The 23,508-nt window shown below is 43.5% G+C and overlaps 1 protein-coding gene across 1 annotated transcript in view; it reads right to left on the reverse strand.

Moving 5' to 3' along the window:
- The window catches only part of MOV10 (Mov10 RNA helicase), a 63,162-nt gene extending 55,553 nt beyond the window's left edge, over positions 1 to 7,609 (reverse strand). The window contains exon 1 of the mRNA XM_075853859.1: positions 7,328 to 7,609. Within this exon, the coding sequence (XP_075709974.1) occupies positions 7,328 to 7,461 (134 nt within the window). The 5' untranslated portion in view covers positions 7,462 to 7,609. The remainder of the gene's footprint in view (positions 1 to 7,327) is intronic.
- Between the last annotated feature and the right edge of the window lie 15,899 nt (positions 7,610 to 23,508).

Below are 23,508 nucleotides of genomic sequence, written 5' to 3' on the forward strand. Positions count from 1 at the left end.
GTAAACACGCCCCGATGTACGCACATAATACATGCCCAGTTGTACTTTTACTTTTCAACACACCCACTTGGACTTTTGCAAGCCTCATTTGCATAAATACGAAAATGGTCATAACTTGGCCAAAAATGCTCGTTTTTTAAAAATAAAAACGTTACTGTAATCTACATTGCAGCGCCTATCTGCTGCAATAGCAGATAGGGGTTGCAAAATCTGGTGACAGAGCCTCTTTAAGGTTTCCTTTCATAATGCTTTATCTTCCTGGCGTTGACATATACTTATAAGCGGTATCTGGAGTTCAGAATGGTTCCAGATTATATATTACTCTTGTAAAGATATGTGACTGTAATAGGTTACCGAAGTTTTATTAGGGGGATTCTGACCAACGTGTTGTTGTTCCTCTAATTCTGTGGCACAGTAAAGCACATTATAGGGGGGAATCTGCTGGAGTACGCGGGCTGATTTGTGAATCTACTGTGTATATTCCTTAGCAGTGGAAGCTACCCCTTTCATATATATTATATAGCTCCTGTTGAGCTCCTGATGGCAAACTGGGTTTTTATGTGGTTCATGTTTTTGATCTCTGTTATACAGTATGTCAGACGACGAGTACCTTACATTTTGAGAGCTGCATATCAGGGACTGGTACTACCTAGAGGGAGTGGGAGGAGAGAGAGGGAAGGGCTGATATCGATATATAGAGAGTTTTCTAAGTATGGCGTCACCTAAGTTCTTGTCCTGGAATGTGAGGGGCATAGGGACTCCAAGGAAACGGAATATGATTTTTTCTGTGCTTAAGAAAGTGAACCCACATATAATTTGTCTTCAGGAGACGCATTTGACAGCAGACACAGTACAGTTTTTATGAAAGCCCTGGATTCAGTGGAGTAGACACTCTGTTAGAACTTCTGCCTCTAGAGGGGTATCTCTATTAATACATAGAACTCTTAGGTGGGAAGTGTTGCATACCAGAATTGATCCTGAGGGGAGATACGTATTCGTGCACGCCAACATTAATTCTGCACCTTATGTCGTAATGGGAATATATAACCCACCGCCAGGGTCTCTGGCGCTAATTAGGGAAGCGGTTTCCTTTGTTTCTGCATATCAAGAAGCCAGAGTGCTCCTCCTAGGAGACCTGAACCTTATAATGGATCAGGCTATGGATCGGTTCCTGTTGAGGGGAGAGGGAGACGCGAGACAAGGTGCCTCCCCGTTGGCCTCACTAATGGAGGAGATAGGTTGGATAGACTTATGGAGAGTTAGTCATATGGGACTGCGCGAATTCACATGTCACACACCACAATTTGATGCATTGTCCCGTATAGATTATATTTTTGGCACGTCCTCTGTCTATAATTCTATGGAAAGCATTGAACATCTCCCCAGAGCAATTTCTGATCACAGTCTGATACTCCTTCATTTGCTGCTACCGGAGGTGGGCAGGAGGGGGGCCATTGAAATTCACCCGTTTTGGCTCCAATTAATCAAACCAAATGATAGGATCCCAGTTCAGCTTGATGTCTTTCTTGAAGCACATAGGCAGGAGCAGAATGGGTTGCTACGATGGGATAAGCTGAAAGCGTATTTGAGAGGCTGCCTGAAATCATCAATATCATTTGTGAAGCGCTCCTCGGCTCAAAGGGAAACTGATTTGGCGGGAAGGGTTGGAGAATTGGAGGCCGCGTTTGTGGGTGATCCCTCCCACAAAACAGGGAGGCTTGGCTCTCAGTGGGGAGGGATTATCTTCTGGTACTGCAGGAGAAGGCGGCCCATAGAGTCTTCTTCACTGGCCAATCCTTTTTTGAATTAGGTAACCAATCCAGCAAAATCTTGGCTCATGTGGTGAGACAGAATACCATGTCTCCTCCAGTGTTGAACATTCGAAATGCTCAGAACGTTCTGGTTCATACCTCCCAGGAGATAGTGGCTCAATTTGCAGACTTCTATAAGGACTTATATACGTCTAGGGCTGGGCACTCAATGGAAGATTTGGTGAAATATTTGGATGGCATGCAGTATCCGCAGTTGTCGGAAGAGGGTTGTGAGTTACTCGAGTCCCCCTTTACAGTGGAGGAGATTTCTGAGTGTATACTGGATATGACTAAGGGTAAGGCCTCGGGCCCAGATGGGATTCCTTTGGAAGTATATATTCAATATATTGATGTTATGTCGGCCCAACTCTTTTCTCTATTCGAGGCGTGCATATTGGCGGGTGACCTAGCGGATTCTATGAAGGACGCTACCATAGTAGTTATTCTAAAACCAGGCAAGAGCCCAGAGGAATGTGGTTCTTACCGCCCCATATCACTGCTTAACATAGACTATAAGATACTGACTAAATTACTGGCCAATAGACTAGCTCGGGTCATCAAAGATGTCATACACTCAGATCAAACCGGATTTATACCAGGGAAATCTACATCGGATAGTATTCGTAGAGCTCAGGTGGTGACTCAGATGGGGTGGTGGGAGCAGCAGGATTGGACGCTGGCATCCTTGGATGCAGCCAAGGCATTTGACTCTGTAGAGTGGACATACCTATGTGAGGTGCTCAGGAGATTTGGGTTCGGGACTACCTTTATTAAATGGATTACAATCATATATAAAGAGCCTCGAGCCTCGGTAGTGGTTAATGGGATTTTGTGGCCCTCCTTACTTCTTCATAGAGGTACGAGACAGGGGTGCCCATTGTCCCCCCTGTTGTTCGCACTTGCCATAGAGCCCCTGGCTATAGGGATTCGAAGTGATACGGCCTTTCAGGGCATTCGGGTCGGACGGCGAGAAGACCGCATAGGACTTTACGCTGAGGATATGCTGCTGTTCCTGGCCAACCCGAATGCCTCACTACCTAGGGCTATGAGATTGATGGAGGTGTTTAGCAGTTTTTCGGGCCTACATGTTGACTGGAGTAAGTCCTATCTCATGCCTCTCCATTCTAACAATTGTGGGTGGGGCTCACATTTTCAGGGTCTACAGGTGGTGCATAGTTTTAAATACCTGGGTGTTTGGATATCTAGGGATAATTCACACTCATACGATATAAATGTGTATCCCCTACTTTCATATTTCAAAGATAAATTTTCAGTCTGGAAATCACTCCCCTTATCAGTGGCGGGTAGAATTAACCTAAATTAAAATGGTAGTGCTACCTAAATTGTTATATGTTTTGGAACATGCGGACACACTGGTTCCTAAAAAGTTCTTCAATCTGGTCAACTCTATATTTACTCCATTTATCTGGGGTAAGAATAGACATAAGCTCAAACTAGACACTCTGCAGAGGCCTAAACAGAGGGCTGGTGCGGCCCTACCGGATGTGTTTTTATACTATTTGGCAGGTCAACTTAGATATATTAGGCTGTGGCTGTTGGAGGACCCATTGCCCAATGCCGAACATCATCTAGCACATTTCCTCAGAGTCCCTAATTTATGGCCCGTTTTAGAACCCCATGATTTTAGTCCTAGGCATATGTTACTGTTGATTAAACTAGCGAAGCAGGTGTGGGCTCATGCAAAATCACTGTTGAAATTTAACGATACGGTAGCGGAAATGCCGCTGTGGTCCAACCATGGGCTACCTCACTTTTTGGGATTTCAGGATCATGCATTCTGGGAGGGTTTAGAGGTGACGCAAATTAAACATTTGAGTACTGAAGATGGACACGCTTTATCAGCAAGGGAGATACAAGATACGTTCCAGGTGCCAGAGAGGGATACATTTAGATGTGTACAACTGCACCATGTTCTCAGGGCCCAATTCAGACACGCTCAGACCTTGATATCTTCCCTACCCCTTATAGGGATACTTCGAACACAAGGCCCACGGGGCCTGATATCAGTAGTCTACACATTCCTGCTGTCTCAAAGGTTAGCGCACGCCGAATGTGCGGTGGAACTCAGATGGAAGGGGCTGATTCCTAATTTGACTGACGGGGATTGGCTCGATGCAATGTCCTCACACCTTGCGGATTCAACAGCGGCTAATAATAAAATGACGCAGCTTTATATCATTCATAGATGTTATATAACTCCTACCAGGCTATTGCATATGGGCAGAGCTTCCTCGGCTAGATGTAAAAGATGCCGGCATGATCGGGCAGACTTTGACCATATGATGTGGCACTGTCTGGTAATTGCTAATTTCTGGAGAGGGGTCACGGACTTCCTCTCATCAGTAACAGATAAACGAGTCCCCTGTGAGCCTGGGTTGTGTTTGTTGGGTCTGCTCCCATCGGACTCCTGGACACACTATGAAGGTATATTTTTACGGGAGGCCCTGTTCATGGCCAGGAAGGCTATTGCACTTTGTTGGATGGGAGATCTTCACCCAACGGTTCCACAATGGAAAACACGGCTCAACTCAGTAATACCTTACGCTAATCTAGTATACAAACATCGGGGATGTCCGTATAAATTTCTGGAGGTGTGGGGTAGGTAGTGCTCATCGCCTCTTGCATCGTTTAATGTAGGCGACCTCAGGTTCTCCCTAAACAGCCTGGGGGTTTAGTTAAGTCGCAGGGACATGGCAGCGGGTCCTAACTGGGGTGGGTGCTTCTTCTGGGCGTGGGGCGAGATCAGTCCTAGATTGTACAGCTCTTTATAATATGGATGTATATATTTGTCTTGCTCTTTGTTTCCTATAAATGTACGGGTTATACTATGTAACATACCGGAAAAGGATGTACCAAATCTCACTCTCATTGTGTAACGGAGATTGATGTTGTTGTTTGTATGTATAAGTTACATTGAAAAAAATGGGTTTCTTGCATGTCACCCAAAATGTTATGTTTATCATACCTATGTACTATGTATTTTCAATAAAATGAGTTTAAAAAAATATTTGGCGCACAAAATGCACAGCAATTTTTTTGGTGCAATTTGAGCCAGAATTCTCGCACTTTGCTTTGTCTATTTCCCCTATAATCTTTAAATGTGTCCACTTTATGAACATAACACGGCACTGTAATATGTTTCAGTAGACATTACAAAATCATGTACATAAAGTATCAATGGATTCCTTTATTTGGAGGATTTTGGGGCATATGTATGACATATACGCTTTTTTGCATTTTTTTCTTCATGTCTGACATTTCTCAGTTTAGTGGTTAGAAACGTGCACAAAATGATTAAGCGTATGCAAGATTTTCTATGCCAAAAAGTCAGGCAGCATATAGAACGTCAGACCAGATCAGATCCCAAAACGACATAGCAAAAATTAAATATGAAAAGCAATAATAAAAGTAGAATTCTAATAAGCATGGAAAATTAAACAAAACAAAAAGTATTCAAAGTTTAATTGTACTTATTAAATATAAATTATACAAAATATATTAAAAATGATATCTTCTTTATTGTAAGATATTTAAAGGCGTTCTCAAGTTTTTTATTAGAAAGAAAAATTTGGGAATTCAAGATGATGATAAAATTCCAGTCATTGACACAAGGCCTCAATCTAACACCAGGATTTATGAGCCACTACATGGACACACTGTCAAGTCCCCCATCAGACTGACTCCAGATGCCTTAACTCCTAAGTCATCACCCCTATAACCTCCGTTTTATTGCCCCGGCTTATCTTAATGATGTATCACCTCATGTACTAATTGTCTTTGTGTAACATCTAAATGTTGTGCTTTTTTCTAAGTCATTCATTTGTAAACTGCCTGAAGAAGGAGCCTCTGTGCTCTGAAAGCCGCATATAGAACTTTTATGGTTAGCCAATAAAGGTATCATACCTTCTATACTTTTGTCTTTTTTGACACAAAAGTATTTAACATTTCTTATTAGAAGTGTAAAACTAGCAGAACACTAAATACATAGATATCTATGCATTTACAGCATCTATATGCCAGCCTATATGAACATATGCATGTAAATAACGCTGCATAGCCAAGGTCTCCCAGATTAGGTCTAGGAAGAACGCATATATACACAGTAAAATTATTTTAATCTGGTATTTATGTGACCTGAAGGGTGCCACATTATTAATCATTATCGATTACTTTACCATCATAAAAAAGCATATAAAAGTGACTTCTAAGGCTTCGTTCACATCTGCGTCAGGGCTTCGTTATGACTGAGCTTTCCGTCGGAAGGGAGCCCTGACTGATACAAACGGAAACCATAGGTTTCAATGGTGACAGATCCGGTGCCAATAGTTTCCGTTTGTCTCCGTCGTTTTGATGGAATCAATAGCGTAGTCGACATCTGAGTGGTTTTAAAGGGAGGGGGCTCACTCCCTCACCCCACCGGCATCCAGCGATGCAATCACCGTGTGCGGATGGTTTCTATGGCAGCATGGGAGCCTAATAAAGACCCCCAGGTCTGCCGTTAGTAAATGCCTGTTAGGCCATGCCAGAGGCATGGACTAACAGATGCCTGTCCGTTTTACAATGACAGGCATAATACACTGCAATACAGAAGTATTGCAGTATATTATAAAAGCGATCAAAAGATCACACAGTACAGTCTCCTAGTGAGATTAAAAAAAAGTAAAAAAAAAAGTTTAATAAGTTTGTAATAAAGAAATAAAGGACCCAAGTAAAAAAAATTAAAAACCCACTTTTTCCCCTTACAAAACTCTTTATTATGAAAAAAAAGTTAAAAGTTACGCATAATTGGTATCGCCGAATCCGTAACGACCCCGACTATAAAATGATTGCTTTATTTAACCCACACGGTGAACGCCGTAAAAGATATATTAAAATACAATGCCAGAACTGCTGTCTTCTGTTCATCCGGCCTTCAAATTTTTTTTTATAAAAAGTGATCAAAAAGTCGCATGTACTCCAAAATGGTACAAATAAAAACGACAAGTCGTCTCGCAAAAAAAAAAAAGCCCTCATACAACCATGTCAGCAGAAAAAGTTATGGCTCTTAAAATATGGCGACACAAGAACAAATACTTGTTTTTACTGTGTACAAATAAAAGAAACCTATATAAGTCGGAATGACCCACTGAATAAAGTTATTCTGTTATTTATACCAAGTGGTAAACGGCGTAAATTTAAGACGCAAAAAAGTGGCGAAATCTCAGGTTTTTTTCCTATTACCCCATCAAAAAAGTTAATAAAAGTTAATCAATAAATTATAAGTACCCCAAAATGGTGCAAATAAAAAATACAACTTGTCCCGCAAAAAACAAGTCCTTATACAGCTATGTCGATGGAAAAAGAAAAAAAAAAAAAGGTCTGAATGTGACGATGGAAAAACTTAAAAAAAATTGCTTGGTCATTAAGGTTTAAAATACCTTCGGTATTAAGGGGTTAAAATGGAAGACTTACAAGACAAAAACAACAGCAACAATATTATTAATAAATGGTCTTACTGTCTTTTGAAGTCATTATAGATACTTCTCAGTTCCTCTTTCCTGTTGACATTCAGTCTTTCTGTTTCTTTTAGATGTTGTAGAAACTTCTCTCCAGCACTGATCAGCCCTCTCATGTTGCGTTTAGGAGCCATTTTCTCCTGGGAGTTCCGATCATGCAAGGTGTAGGTGACAATTATTCTCTAGTGGTTGAACACGTATAACTGGAAAGTAAAAAAGACTCATCATTTATACACACTCACAAAGCAGGTGTGGCAAGCAAAAGGGGAAAAGGAAAAAGACTGAAGAAATGAAAGTGAAACTTATCATGTGCCATGCCAAGCAACTCCCTCACAAGTATCTCTTGACTTGGATAAGTAGAGTCGTGTGATGTAGTTCTTACCTCAACCCCATCTCTAACCCTGCTTGTGAAAGAAAAAACACACATGAAAACAGAGGTTGGATTTTAATAGCCACAGCAGCCGTTTATTATTGATTTACAGAAAGTAAAAAATTCCATAAACAAAACATCATATAAAACATAGAATTCCCCAAAATTGATTCACTGACCCTATCAGGGTCAATATATAAAAACCATCTCAATAACGATCAATAATAAACATAAATACTCAAAATCCACTAACATAAACTAAGGGCGGATTTACACGAACGTGATTTGCGTCCGTGCAACCCGCGTGAATTTCACGTGGGTCACACGGACCTATGCAAGTCTATGGGGCAGTGCAGACTGTCCGTGATTTTTGCGCAGCGTGAGTCTGCTGCGTAAAACTCACGACAGGTTCTATATTTCGGCGTTTTTCGCGCATCACGCACCCATTGAAGTCAATGGGTGCGTGAAAATCACGCATGCCACACAGAGGCACCTCCGTGGGACGCGCGTTATTATTTTATTGCGCAAACGCTGCAAAACATAAAAAAACTACATACATATGGTATCGCCGTAATCGTACCGACCCGCAGAATAAAGTATAATAGTCATTTATAGCCCAGGGTGAACGCTTGCCGAAAAATTGAATAAAAAGTGATCAACAAAATCGCATGTACCCCAAAATGGTACCAATGAAAATTACAGATTGTCCCGCAACAAATAAGCCCTCACACCACTCCGGTGGTGAAAAAATAAAAAAAGTTCCGGCTCCCAGATTATGGCGATGCAAAATGTACAGAGTGTTCCAAAAGCGGATAGGATCGGGTGCCATTTATAAGTGCGACACTGGCCACATATCTGTGGATTATTATTTATTTACCGCATTATTATACCCTCTTATTATACCCTGATGTACTCCACACAGATTACATATACCCCCACATTATAAACTGAAATACCAGCAAAATGCCAGAGCTACTACCAAGCAAAATCTGCGCTCCAAAAGCCAAATGGCGTCCCTCCCTTCTGAGACCTACAGCGTGCCCAAACAGCCGTTTACGTCCACCGATATGGCATCGCCATACCCGGGAGAACCCTGTTAATATTTTATGTGGTATTTGTGGCACAAACTGGGCACAACATATAGTGCACTAAAATGACACATCAGTGGAAAATTGTAATTTTCACTCTGCACCATCTGCTTCGCATTAAACCCTTCGCGCACCATGACTTAATAGCATGTCGTGGTGTGGGGGGTGATATATTTAGCATCTCACGCGCTGAGCCCGCGCCATACGCTGCGGGTGTCAGCTGTGTATTACAGCTGATACCCGGGACTAACGGACAGAAACAGCGATCACGCTGTTACAGGAGCCTGTAATAATCACAATATTCTGCAATACATTAGTATTGCAGTGTATTCTACCAGTGATCTAACAATCGCTGGTTCAAGTCTCCTAGGGGGACTAATAAAATATGTAAAAACAAAAGTAAATAGTTATTATCAGTGGAAAAAAATTAAATAAATATTTAAAGTCCAAAAAGAAACCCTTTTCACATTTTTTCTCTAAAGTAATGTAAAAAAATAAAAAAAATACACAAAATTGGTATCGCTGCGTCCGTAAAAGTCCAAGCTATTAGAATATACCATTATTTAAATCACACGGTGAACGCTGTGAAAAATAAAGAATTTTAAACGGCAAAATCTCAGTTTTTTGGTCACCCTGGCTCTACCAAAAAATGTAATAAAAAGTGCTCAAAAAGTCTTATGTACCAAAAAATGGTGCCAATAAAAACTACAGCTCGTCCTGCAAAAAATATGCCCTCACACCACTCTATTGATGGAAAAATAAAAAAGTTGTGGCTCTCGGAAAGCGGGGAGCGGAAGCAAAACATGAATCAATTCGTAAAGGGTTAATTACTTTCTAATGAAAAAGCATTTATGACCACATGTGGGGTATTGCCGTAATCGGGAGAAATTGCTTTACAAATGTTGGGGTGCATTTTCTCCTTTATCCTTTGTGAAATTGAAAAAATGCAACATTTTAGTGGAAATAATGTTGATATTAATTTTCACGGCCTAATTCTAATAAATTCTGCAAAAGACGTGTGGAGCCTAAATGCTCACTATACCCCTAGATAAATTCCATAAGTGGTGTAGTTTCCCAAATGGGGTTACTTTTGAGGGGCTTCCACTGTTTCGATCTCTCGGGGGCTTTGCAAATTCGACATGACACCCAAAAATTATTCCAGCTAAATTTGAGCTCCAAAAGCCAAATAGCGCTCCTTCCCTTCTAAGCCCCGGTGTGGGTCCAAACAGCAGTTTATTACCACATATGGGGTATTTACGTAATCAGGAGAAATTGTTTTACAAATTTTGGGGTGCTTTTTCTCCTTTATTCCTTGTAAAAATTTAAAATGGCTACCCTTTTTCAGAAAAAAAGTCGATTTTTACCTTTACAGACTAATTCCAATGAATTCAGCAAAACAACTGTAGGGTCAAAATGCTAACTTTACCCCTAGAAAAATTCCTTGAGGGGTGTAGCTTCCAAAATGGGGTCACTATTGGGGGGTTTCCATGGTTTTCATCCCTCCAGTGCATTGCAAACGCGACACGGCACTGAAAACTATTCCAGCAAAATCAGAAATCCAAAATCCAAATGGTGCTCCTTCTCTTCTGAGGCCTGCTGTGGGTCCAAACAGCAGTTTATTACCACATATGGGGTATTGCTATAATCGGAAGAAATTGTTTTACAAATGTTGGGGTGTTTTTTCTACTTTATTCCTTGAAAAAATTTAAAATTTCTACGTTTTTTTCACAAAAAAAGTAGATTTTCATCTTCACATACTAATTCAAATAAATTTAGCAAAAAAACTGTGGGTTCAAAATGCTAACTATACCCATAGATAAATTCCTTGAGGGGTATAGTTTCCAAAATGGGGTCACTTTTTGGGGGTCTTTACTGTTTTGGTACCACAAGACCTATTCAAACCTGACATGGTGCCTAAAATATATTCTAAAAAAAGGAGGCCCCAAAATCCACCAGGTGCTCCTTTGCTTCTGAGGCCTGTGTTTCAGTCCATTATAAAACTAGCGCCACATGTGGGATATTTCTAAAAACTGCAGAATCTGGGCAATAAATATTGAGTTGCATTTCTTGGGTAAAACCTTCTGTGGAACAGAAAAAATGTATTACAAATGAATTTTCGAAGAAAAAAAATGAAATTTGTAAATTTCACCTCTACTTTGCTTTAATTCCTGTGAAACGCCTAAAGGGTTAAAACACTTTCTGAATGCTGTTTTGAATAATTTTGATGGGTGCAGTTTTCAAAATGGGGTGACTTCTGGGGACTTTCTAATATATAAGGCCCTCAAAGCCACTTCAGAACTGAACTGGTCCCTGAAAAAATAGCCTTTTGAAATTTTCTTGAAAATATGACAAATTGCTTCTAAAGTTCTAAGCGTTGTAACGTCCTCGAAAAATGAAAGAATGTTCAAAAAACGACGCAAACATAAAGTAGACATATGGGAAATATAAACTAGTACGTATTTTGTGTGTTATTACTATCTGTTTTACAAGTAAATACATTTAAATTTAGAAAAATGCAAATTTTTGCTAATTTTCTCTAAATCTTGGCGTTTTTTACAAATAAATATTGAATTTAACGTCGACATTTTTTCAGTATCATAAAGTACAACATGTCACGAGAAAACACTCTCAGAATCGCTTGGATAGGCTAAAGCATTCTGGAGTTATTACCACATAAAGTGACACATGTCAGATTTGCAAAAATGGGGCTGGTCCTGAAGGCCAAAACAGGCTTAGACACTAAGGGGTTAATGATGGCGGCTGCGTGAAAAGCACGCAGCCGCACACCATATGAACATGACACATGGAGCTGTTAAGCGCCTTTTGCGCACGCAAAACGCTGTGTTTTTTGCATGCGCAAAACGGACACGCTCGTGTAAATCCGCCCTTACCAGAGTAAGTCCTTGCAGTTATTGAATTTTATAAGAGCCATCTGCCACCACCACTTGTTTTACCTCCAGCCGTAACCAAGCTCGGATGCAGATGGCAGAGGTGAGCTTCCTTTCTCATCGGCTTTTCTGGGAAAGCCAAGCAGTTGGTGTACAGGCTCGTAGACTTTCTAGCTTCTTGAGCCGTACATCAATTGCCCGGCTTTCCGGAAAAAAGACGATCAGAAACCAAGCGGCTCAGCACTCACCCGAGCACTTTTGCCACTTTGTTTTAGCAATCGGTGGGGGTCCCAGTGCTCAGACCCTCACTGATCAAAACTTCTGACATGTCACTTAGACACGTCAGAAGTTTTTGGAAAATGTAATTACACTTTAAGTATATAATGTATATGGGTGGCTTTATTAATACAATTTAACTTCATTATGTCATATAATGGATGTGAAGATGGTGAAATAAAGCTTTGGGTATAACTAGAATTCTAAGGCTGTGTTCACACGACCTATTTTTAGGCGTAAACGAGGCGTTTAACGCCTCGAATTATGCCTGAAAACACGGCTCCAATACGTCGGCAAACATCTGCCCATTCATTTCAATGGGTTTCCCGACGTACTGTGCCGACGGCCTGTAATTTTACGCGTCGCTGTCAAAAGACGGCGCGTAAAATGACAGCCTCGTCAAAGAAGTGCAGGACACTTCTTGGGACGTAATTTGAGCCGTTTTTCATTGACTTCAATGAAGAACAGCTCCAAATTACGTCCGTAATTGACGCCTCGCAAAACGCCAGTACGTGCAATTACGTCTGAAATGCAGGAGCTGTTTTCTCTTGAAAACAGCTCCATAATTTCAGCCGTAATTGTCGATATCGTGTGCACATGCCCTTAGGGCTTTACAGCAGTGAAGTTTCGAGACAAGAGTGTCCCACCCATCATCACTATGCATCCACACACCTTGTGAACCATAAACTGAACTGTAATAATGCAAACAGCAACATAACTACTTTTATTTGAGCAACAAATAAAAAATGACTAGTAGAATCATATATATCGGATGTGCACAAAAGAGAGCCATCATCAAAGAGTCAAGGCCTCATGCACACATCCGTGGAGTGTTTACGGTCAGAAATACTCCACCGAGAGGCCGTGTGCGGGCCGCGGAGGGTCACCTGCATTTGCGGGGTGTGCTCACACTATAAAGTATAGAAGTACATTACGTAAATGAATAAATATATGACGTCCTATTTTATGCGGGTCTTTTCTGCGGCCCAACACACACCTGTAAATATACGGGAAGGTGTTCAAGGCCCATATAAGTGAATGGATCAGTAATTTTATTTTATTACGGATTAATTTAATTACGGATCGGTAATTGCGGATAAACATTACGGTCGTGTACATGAGGCCTAATAGAAAGTCACCATCCTGATTCTCTCCTCAAAATAGACAGTTGTTTCTGACATCCATGGTGGAATGTCACTGTGTCCTGTAGCTCCTGAAAATCCATGGCTTATTGCAAATCCTGACCATGTGAACATGACCTAAAAGAGAACTTACGTGTAATAAAATGTTGCTACATACGGTATATACATTGTACAATTGTACAGCTAATGAATATTAGCATAGAAGAGTTTATAAGGTCAGGTCGGAATTTTTAAGATTTGTCTCCACAGCATGAGGGCTTATTTAGACGAACGTGTAATACGTCCGTGCAAGGCACGTGACTTTCACGTGCCTCGCATGGACCTATGTTAGTCTATGGGGCCGTGCAGACTGTCAGTGATTTTCACGCAGCGTGTGTCCTATATTCGTGCGTTATTTGTGCATCACGCACCCATTTAAGTTAATGGGTGCGTGAAAATCACGCGCAGCACACGGAAGCACTTCCGTGTGACGCGCGTGATTCGCGCAACAGCAGTAAAACTATGAATGAAAACAGAAAAGCACCACGTGCTTTTCTGTTTACAAACATACAAACAGAGTGTCATAATCATGGCGGCTCCGTGAAAAGCACGCAACCACGCATCATATGGTGATGACACACGGAGGTGTTAAGTACCTTTTGCGCGCGCAAAATGCCGCGTTTTTTGCGCGCGCAAAATGCACACGCTCGTGTAAATCCGGCCTGAGTTGTTTTTTTAATTCTAGGACTGAACGGCCATAACTATAATGTGTGTGTTTTTTTAATTCTGGGTCTGAACCAGCATAAAAATAATGTGGAAAGTCATGAAATAAAAAGAAGTGCAAAGTTGTCACTTATTAGGTCAACAGCCTAGGTATATCTTCAGTATTGGGGCCCAAGAACTTCAAGTTATGCCATTGTCGATTACTATAAGAAAGCTATGTAACAACCCCTGAGGGTGCTGAAAGGGCAGCCAGAGCTATCATCACTCTGTTCAATTGGGCTTTCCTAAGTGTCTAATTCAACATGTCCTCCTGATAAATAGTTCACAGAACTTGTATGATAGGAGTTAATCACTCAGATCTGCTTAAAATGATCATCCATGACCAGGGGCGTAACTAGGAAAGATTGGGCCCCATAGGAAACTTTTGAGTGGGCCCTCCACTGGGTGCCACACACAGCCCCGATTGTAGATAGTACCCCCCTGTTGATTCTGCCAGACAGCGCCCCTTGTAGATACAGCCCCCTCTGTAGATAGTCACACCCACTTGTAGATCGCGCCCCACCTCCCCCTTGTAGATAGTGCCATACAGCCTCCTCTTGTAGAAAGTGCCATACAGCCCCCCCTTGTAGATAGCGCCATACTGCCCCCCTTTGTAGATAGCGCAATACACCCCCCCTTGTAGATAGTGGAATACAGCCTCCCCTGTAGCTAGCACCATACAGCCCCCTTTAGATGATGCCACACCCCCCTGTAGATGACACCATCCCCCCTGTAGATGATGCCACCCCCTGTTGATTCTGCCACACAGCACTCCCTTGTAGATAGTGCCCCCTGCAGATAGTGCCATACAGCCCCCCTGTAGATTGTGCTATACAGCCCCGCATGTAGATAGTGTCACACCCACTTGTAGATAGCCCCCCCACCTCCAACTTGTATGTAGTGCCATACAGCCCCCCTTGTAGATAGTGTCATACAGCCCCCCATAGATAGCGCCATACAGCCCCTTTAAATGATACCACCCCCCTGTAGATGATGCCACACCCCCCCATAGATGATGTCATACACAGCCCCCCTGTAGATAGTGCCACACACCTCCCTGTATATAGTGCAACATACTCCCCCTGTATATAGTGCCACATACTTCCCCTGTATATAGTGCCACATACTCCCCCTGTATATAGTGCCACATACTTCCCCTGTAGATAGTGCCACATACTCTCCCTGTAGATAGCCCCCACCCCCTCCCTGCAGATATAGCCTTGTGGCTCCCTCTAGGAGTGGAATCCCCGGCCAGGAGTCAGCAATACTCTGGCCGTGGATTCCTGCGCTCCAGGGGGAGCCCCTGACTTCATTGTCCATATATGGACAGTGATGTCGTCAGTGGCTACCTCTATGAGCGGAATCCCCGGCAATTCTCTGGCCGGTGATTCTGCTGCAGGAGGTGCTTCTGACGTCACTGCCCTTATATGAACAATGAAGTCATGGGCTACTCCAGTAGCACCAGAACCCGGCGAAAGTGTTGCACTGGCTGGGAATTCCGCTCATAGAGACAGCCCTGACTTCACTGTTCATATAATGGCAATGACGTCAGTGGCACCTCCTGCAGCGGAATCCCCAGCCAGGGCGTTGTCAACGCTTTGGCCAGGGATTTCCCTCCAGGAGGCGTGCATGGCAGAGCAGGAAGCGGATAGTTTCTTGCTCTGCCATAGTATTAAATTGTATCTGCGTCCTGAAGGCGCACATACAATTAAATGCATCATTTGCCAGGACAAGTCCCGGGACAATAATTTGCCGGGACTGTCTCTGTAAATTCGGAACAGTCCCAGCAAATTCGGGACAGTTGGCAAGTATGCACATGTATCCCCTATCCTGTGGATAGTGGATACATGTGTTTTGTGGGACAATCCCTTTTTTTTTTTTTTTAAACATCATTTTTTTTGACAATTTTCACATTTTGTTTTAAACATATCACATAAAGGGGACAATGCCTTTAATGGCAGAGCAGGTAGATACTACTAGCGGTGCCACCGGGCATGGTGGGAGAGTGACGGCGGGTGTCACGGGCCCCCTCATGCCGCAGGCCCCGTAGCAGCCGCTATGGCTGCTACAGTGGTAGTTACGCCACTGTCCATGACTAAACAATATAATTAATTTCTTTTAGCTCAGGGAGTGGCACAACTGTTGTAATGCTGATACATGTCTATTTAGTTAGTTTTATTTAATTTCCAAGCTGATATTGCAAGTGTTCCGTGGCTAGGATCCAAAATCTGCTCCTAAATGCCATTTAGTGCCATGGGAAAAAAGTTACATAAAAATACTTGACAAGGCAGACACAAGGCAGATGAATTCGCAGAGGCCGTCTTCACGGAACAGCCTGTATTCCCGCAGATGGCAGTCCACTCCCCAACTTCTAGCTGGCCGGCTTCAACACTGCGACCTTCCTCACAGCCAGTGTCACTTCCTGGTAAACTAACTGAACCACTCAATGCTGCGGACCAATAGAACCAAGGTGATGCTCCCACTTCAGAGGTGAGTGTTTCATCCTTGTTGCCTCCGGCCACTGTTTGTAGCCTAAACCCGCTATACAATGAGGGACATCCCCAACAAACTGGGCTGACTCAATTCGGGCCACTATGGACACCCTTAACCCCAAAGCTCCTGAGTTTTCTTTCTCAGGTGACTGGAATGCGGACTCTCCTACCCCATTGACACTAAGGGTATGTGCACACACACTAATTACGTCCGTAATTGACGGACGTATTTCGGCCGCAAGTAGTGGACCGAACACAGTGCAGGGAGCCGGGCTCCTAGCATCATACTTATGTACGATGCTAGGAGTCCCTGCCTCTCCGTGGAACTACTGTCCCGTACTGAAAACATGATTACAGTACGGGACAGTTGTCCTGCAGAGAGGCAGGGACTCCTAGCATCGTATATAACTATGATGCTAGGAGCCCGGCTCCCTGCACTGTGTTCGGTCCGGGACTTGCGGCCGAAATACGTCCGTCAATTACGGACGTAATTAGTGTGTGTGCACATACCCTAACACCCATAGCTGACTGCCTGACACCTTCATCCAAAGTTATGACAGTGGCGAAGGACAGATTGGGTTAGTTGACCGTCCTCTTGTTTCGCACAGACTTGGAAGGGACCTGGAAGGGGTAGCCTAGAATCTACTCTCCATGAGATATCAAAACACATCGCAACCAAGGGTGGACAGAATGGAAGAATTTTAATGCGCTATGCAATCTTCCACTAATTAACCTGCTTTATGGCTTTCACTTATTGATGACCTCGATAACAAGGTTTGTCTCTTCAACTTTAAAGTCTGGGACCGAATGGACTCAATCCACAACCAAGAACTGGTAACATTTCTAACCTCATTCTTCCCTACAACGCTGCATCACCAACCACACTGTCCTATCAGTCCACTGCCAAAAAAAGCCTCCTGTACTGGTACAGCCTCCACTCCCCGAGGCGTACTGTGACAGAGCTATACTCCTCAGAACCCTACAAACTCACAGCCCTTTCACATATGAGAATCATCACCTTCAGCTTCTTTTTGATGGGCCCAGGTGAACCGTTCTGCAGCATGCTGCCCTTATACCCATAACTGACCAGCTACGTTCCCGTGGCTTTACAAACAGATTAAGTTTCCCCGACACTTTGGGCTATTATTGGTGATTGTACGCTCACCCTACATTTTCCATTAGGCCAATAGGACTTTCTACAAAATACTAGAATTGGATTCTTCCCAGGTGGAAAATGTCTGAACTGTAACCTCAACTTTGGACTCCGAAGGACCAGGAAACCCTCAGAAGGATCCCACACAGTCGCCTGCTTATAGTCACCCTCGACTCTCTGAAGATCATGATTAAACCTTGTTTTAATCAGGATTGTTTTTTGTGGCATTTTTTCTTGTTGTTTTTTCTGTGGCAAAAACCGATGCGGTCAGATGTTAGCTTGGAGTAAATGGGAAAATATAAAACGCACTACAAGCATGACCCCTTATTTTTAGGTTCCTTTTTTTTCTTTTGTCTTTGTGTTTTTTGGCTCAGTGGTGTTTTAACAAAATCGCAGCAAGGCTGGGTTTGGCGTTTTTTTCACAGCATTTAGTGGCATTTTGCTACCATAGACCCCAATAGGTTTTTTTGGGGGTTGTTCAAAAGAAAACATTTTTATGGCCTTTTTTGTGTTTTTGTTTCGGAATAAATCATGTGTTGCAAACAGGAACATCAAATGATCTTTGAATCACATGATTTGCAATGTGAAAAACGCAAGCTTGAAAAAAGCAGGTAGTAAAACACACTATTTGCAAGAAACGCCACCAAAAGCGCCATAAAAAACGCAAGTACCATTTTAAAAAGCAATTTTTTTTGGTTAAAGTAATGTGTTATTGTTAATGTTCAGGTTGTTACGATCAAGGCAAAACCAAATATGTCTCTTTTTTTTTTTTACAATTCTAGTTTTTATTTTATTTTAACTGTAACTTTTTATATTTTTTTTAATAAACTTTATTTAACTGATTTCTTTTGTGACACTAGGGGACTTTGCGTTCTTCTGATCACTGATATAATGCTTTGGTATGTTTAGTATACCAAAGCATTATTGCCTGTCAGTGTAAAGGCTTGTACACATGTAGTGGAATTGCTGCGTTTTTTCCGTCCGTTCCGTAAAATTCCCGTGCAGAAATTCACCTGCGGTGCGTATTTTTCGTAACGCAGCATGTCAATTTCTGCTGTGAAAAGTGGACTGAAATGCTGCATTTTTCAGAGGAAATATCACCACCTCCCAGCATTGAAAAAAAATACATTTTCTGCAGTAAAAAAAAGCAGGAAATGGTGCGGTTTTTCCGCAGCCAAATTGCTGCAGAAATTTTCTGCAGTACTAACGTAACGTAACGTAATGTGTGAAGCTCTAAAACTGACAATCTATTAGGCCATGCCTCTGGATGGATGACAGTATGATTCCTCTCTCTCTGTCAAACCAATTAAAGGTTGCGGTCGCTATTGATCTCAGCATTTAAGGGGTTAAACAGCTGGGATTGGAGGTTTCTCCAATCCTTGCCATTGCAGGGTACTTCTCTCTATTCATTTACTCAGCACATAGTGATCAACCTAGATCACTATGTGCAATCACATACACACACACTAACATTACTGAAGTGTTTTGAGAGTTAATAGACATCACCTCCAGCCAGGAAGCGATGCCTATTCACAATCCCGACACTTCGGTAACGTTTGTGTGGGACTTACAGCACAGCAAGCGTGATCTCACTGTAAATGACAGCCTAGCGTGATCTCGATGTGCTGTGCTGTAAGTCACACACAAACGTTACCAAAGTGTCGGGATTGTGAATAGACATTGCGTCCCCAAAAAGTACAATGCAAAAAAAAACGTCAGTCAGCACCTCCTAACAAAGTGAAATAAATGTGCAGGTGCAAATCTGCTGTGGCTTTGGGGGTTTAGCTTTATAAGGGCTTGTTGTTTTTTGCAGAATGAGTTGTAGTTTTCATTGGCACCATATTGAAATGCATACTGCTTATTGATTGACTTTTATTACGTTTTTTTGGGAGGCATAAAAAGCAAAACAGTAAATGCGCAATTTGTTTTATTTTTTTTGCAACAGTTGCCATGCAGAAATAATATGTGAACTTTATTCTACTAGATGTGTCAATTGCACCAATACTTATAATATATGTACTTTTCCCTCCTTAGTCGCAATTGACTACTGAATCAAAGGGGTTCCGGTGCTGGGAATGGACTTATCGCTATTCCTGGTCGTTAGAGGCGGATGTCGGATTTATGACATGACTCGTTAATACAACGTACTGTAAGGCCGGATTCACACGAGCGTGTTCGGTCCGTGATATACGGTCCGCATGTCGGCCGCATTTCCCGGAACGAACACACTGCAGGGAGACGGGCTCCTAGCGTCATAGTTAACTATGACGCTCGGAGTCCCTGCGGAAAAGTCCCATACTGAAAACATGGTTACAGTATGGGACAGTTTTCCCGCGGCGAGGCAGGGACTCCGGGCATCGTACATAACTATGATGCTAGGAGCCCGGATCCCTGCACTGTGTTCGGTCCGGGAAATGCGGCCGAAATGCGGACCGTATATCATGGACCGAACATGCTCGTGTGAATCTGACCTAATGCAGGAAGGGTATTGTACTGTAATGGGGTCACCCACTTTCTGACACTGTTTTTTTTTCTTTATCAAAAATTTTATTAGAATATAAAACAGAGCATATAAAACATCTCACAATATTTCAAAATTTTGCACGCAGTGCAATTAATTCAAGCTGTATAAAATTTTACAGAGACATAAGCACAATGGTAGGATGTAGCCTCCCAAACATAAAAAAAAATAAAAAATAAGAAGGAAGGAAATAATAACATCCAATGGCAAGTAACAGCACAATAGCCATAATCGAAAGTAGTGCAATATGTAGGGAAAACAGTCTCAAAAAACAAGTAGGAATGACATTTTTTAAATGTTAATTCAACACAAAGTTACACAAACACAAGACAACAGTGGGAAGCACAAACAGACAAAAGCACATAGAATTGGCGATAGGAGCGTTCAAAAGAGGCCATCCAACCAGAGAGGCAAATCATTACCACCCCGAAACACTGACCAGACTGACCAAGTTTGAACAAAGATTTTGGATTTACCCCGATCAGCAGACATCAACTCCTCCATTCTCATAATCCCGTTCATTTCAGTTACCCATTCCTGCAAAGAAGGCACATGAATGGACTTACAGTGACGTGGTATGACAGTTCTAGCTGCAGTCAGAAAATGCCGAAAGATGCCCCTTTTTGAGGTGTGGGAGTGTTCCAGGAACCATGGGAAGCAATCCAATAGAAAGAGATGTAGGAACGTCAGTGTCAAAAAGCTTGTTTCCGAGGTCAAAATTTTTTCCCCAAAAGAGACGGAGCTTGGGGCAATCCCACCAAATGTGCAACATGGTTCCAGGAGCCTCCCCGCACCTCCAACAATCAGCAGGTACATCAGGAAATATCCTATGTAGAAAGGAAGGGCAACGGTACCATCTGGTAAGGATTTTATAGTTTTTCTCCTGAGCAAAACAGGAAGTCGGCAATTTATGAGCCAAGAGGAAAGAAGTCCCCCAATCCTCCTCCGAGAGTCAAACCCCCATTTCCTCATCCCAGGCTGTGGTGAACACCAACTGAGAATAAGAATAACTAGGTCACTGAGTGGCCGCATCTTACCTCGGCTCCGGACATCGTGCATGGAATCCCGCTGTCATCGCCGCCATCGGGGGTCCGCTGTCCTCCTTCTCAGGGTGGGTGACAGGACATCTTCCCCTGCATTGTCGGAGCCGCTCCTTTTCTACTCCGGGAGTCCTTGGTGTCTCCAGGGAGACACGCCGCCACAGAGACTGTCAGCCATCTTGGGGCCTGCTGTGCTGCCGCGAGAAAGGTCGGCCGGGAGGCTGCGCCGGCGCAGCTGCTGCATCCCCTCTCCTCGAGGGGGGTCTCGGAGCCCCTGTACCGCTCCCCGGGGACGCTCTCCTGCTGGGACATACTGCGGGCACTGCGCTGCGGGCGTTACCCTTGCCCGCCACGTGGAGTCGCCGGCCATCTTGAGGCCTATCATCCGGGGCTGGCTGGCCTCTGCTGCTGGTCCTGAGGCGGTTGGAGGGCCTCTCTGCTGTATCCGACACCCCCAGTTGCCTCACGGAGGGGGACTGTGAGGAGCACATCATCCCCACTCATAGGGGTCGCGGGAGCGAGCAGGACACCCTTGCCTGGTGCTGCAAAGGGGTGGATAAAGCACCTGGACCGGAGGTATCACCTGGTACTGAGTGAGTACAGTGTCTCCCCTCTCATGGACTGAGTGTAGTTTTCTGCTGAATACGAGGGCCACATAGAGACCTGTTGCTTGCCCATTTTGAACTCTGCTTGTTTCCACCCTGGGCTGTCCGCTTGTAATTTGGCATAAATACCATCTGGATAACTACATTGTCTGTTGTACTGGACTGACTGCTTAGACTTCACTATCATCTGGCCTCAGTAATAACTGAATGCGTGTGACGTTGCTGCCATCTGGTGGTCATCCTAGTCCTATCTGTTGCACCACCTTTTTGTTCTTTGCATTGCACATTCTGATACCATGCTGATGCTGTAACCCTGCAATGTAGGAGACGACCCGCCAGACCTAATCCAGCCCTTCCATCTCTCTCCTTGTCTTGATAATGGACAAATTCCTTCATAGACACGCTCAGCCTCCACGTCTTACTAGGCAATCGCAAGGGACCAACCCTAAAACAGAAACAATGCCGAAGGGAAAAACCGGTAAAGATAAACAGGGGCCTAGACCCCATCCGACCCCATCCGACCCCATCTGCATCGCTGTCTTGTCCTCATTCACCTGAACTTCTACACTCTGGTGACATCACTCCACCGAACCTATCACCGGCTGACAGTCCTATGTCCTCTCCGCTTATGGATCATCATCATGCCACTGCAGTAGCGGAAGAGGTGTCTCACTTAATGATGCCTTTATTCGAAAGGAGACTGGATCTGATTCATACCTCCATCAACTCGGCACTGGCGCAGATTACTGCAAACGCACAAAAAATAGCGGACCTGGAAAACTGCGTGCTGGCATGCGAAACCACAGTGTCTGACCTGGAGAATTCGGTGGCTCAGCACCAAAATGCAGAAATCATTCTGAGAGATAAGCTGGAGGACCTGGAGAACTGGGACAGGCGGAACAATCTCCACTTTGTGGGGATTCCTGAAAGCGTTGTGGGCTATGATCTCATGCAGCTTCTCACAGCAGACCTCCCATCCGCCCTCCAACTGGATCTTACACCGTACCCGTTCAGCATTGAGCGTGCAGAATTGGCCCCCCGCCGGGAGAGAGAGCAGACCTCACCCAGTGATAGCGAAATATCTGAACTTGGCGATCAAGGAACATGTCTTAAGGGCTTACAGACAGGTCAGGAACTTGCAGGTCAGAGGATCTAAACTCCTTATTTTCCTGGACTTCTCCTCAGGGGTCTCCTTGAAACGAAAGGCGGTCATCTACACGAGAAGGGAATACGGTTCCAACTTCTGTACCCCGCTAAGCTCAGGGTGACTGAAAATGGCCGAACCGGCATCTACGAGGATCCTGGAGCAGCTCGACGTCACTTCCTCAGAGATGCCCCTGACTGACCTGTCATCATCCTGTGATAATTTGAGGACTCTTCTACTCCATATTTTTCAGTGCCTTTTCGCATGTTGCGTATTTGCACTGTAATGCTGCTATTGTTTTTTTTTATTTTGCCTTGCATTGCTGACTTTTGTTATTATGTGGTGCACATATTGTTCATCTTATTTACCTATGTTTTTCTCTTAACTCAGGTTTTTTCCTACCTCCCTCTTCCCTGGACACGTGTTATCCTCCTAGGTCGCTACACCGTGGGATCTACTGCTCACTGGGACAGTGCAGAAGAGCTGCAGCCAAATATCCCCAGTCCCCAACACATACAGAAGAGCTGCAGCCAAATACCCCCTGTCCCCAACACACACAGAAGAGCTGCAGCCAAATATGCCCCGTCCCCAACACACACAGAAGAGCTGCAGCCAAATATGCCCCGTCCCCAACACAGACAGAAGAGCTGCAGCCAAATATCCCCAGTCCCCAACACACACAGAGGAGCTGCAGCCAAATACCCCCTGTCCGCAACACACA

Source organism: Rhinoderma darwinii, chromosome 2, assembly GCF_050947455.1.
Source record: "Rhinoderma darwinii isolate aRhiDar2 chromosome 2, aRhiDar2.hap1, whole genome shotgun sequence".
NCBI lineage: Eukaryota > Metazoa > Chordata > Amphibia > Anura > Rhinodermatidae > Rhinoderma > Rhinoderma darwinii.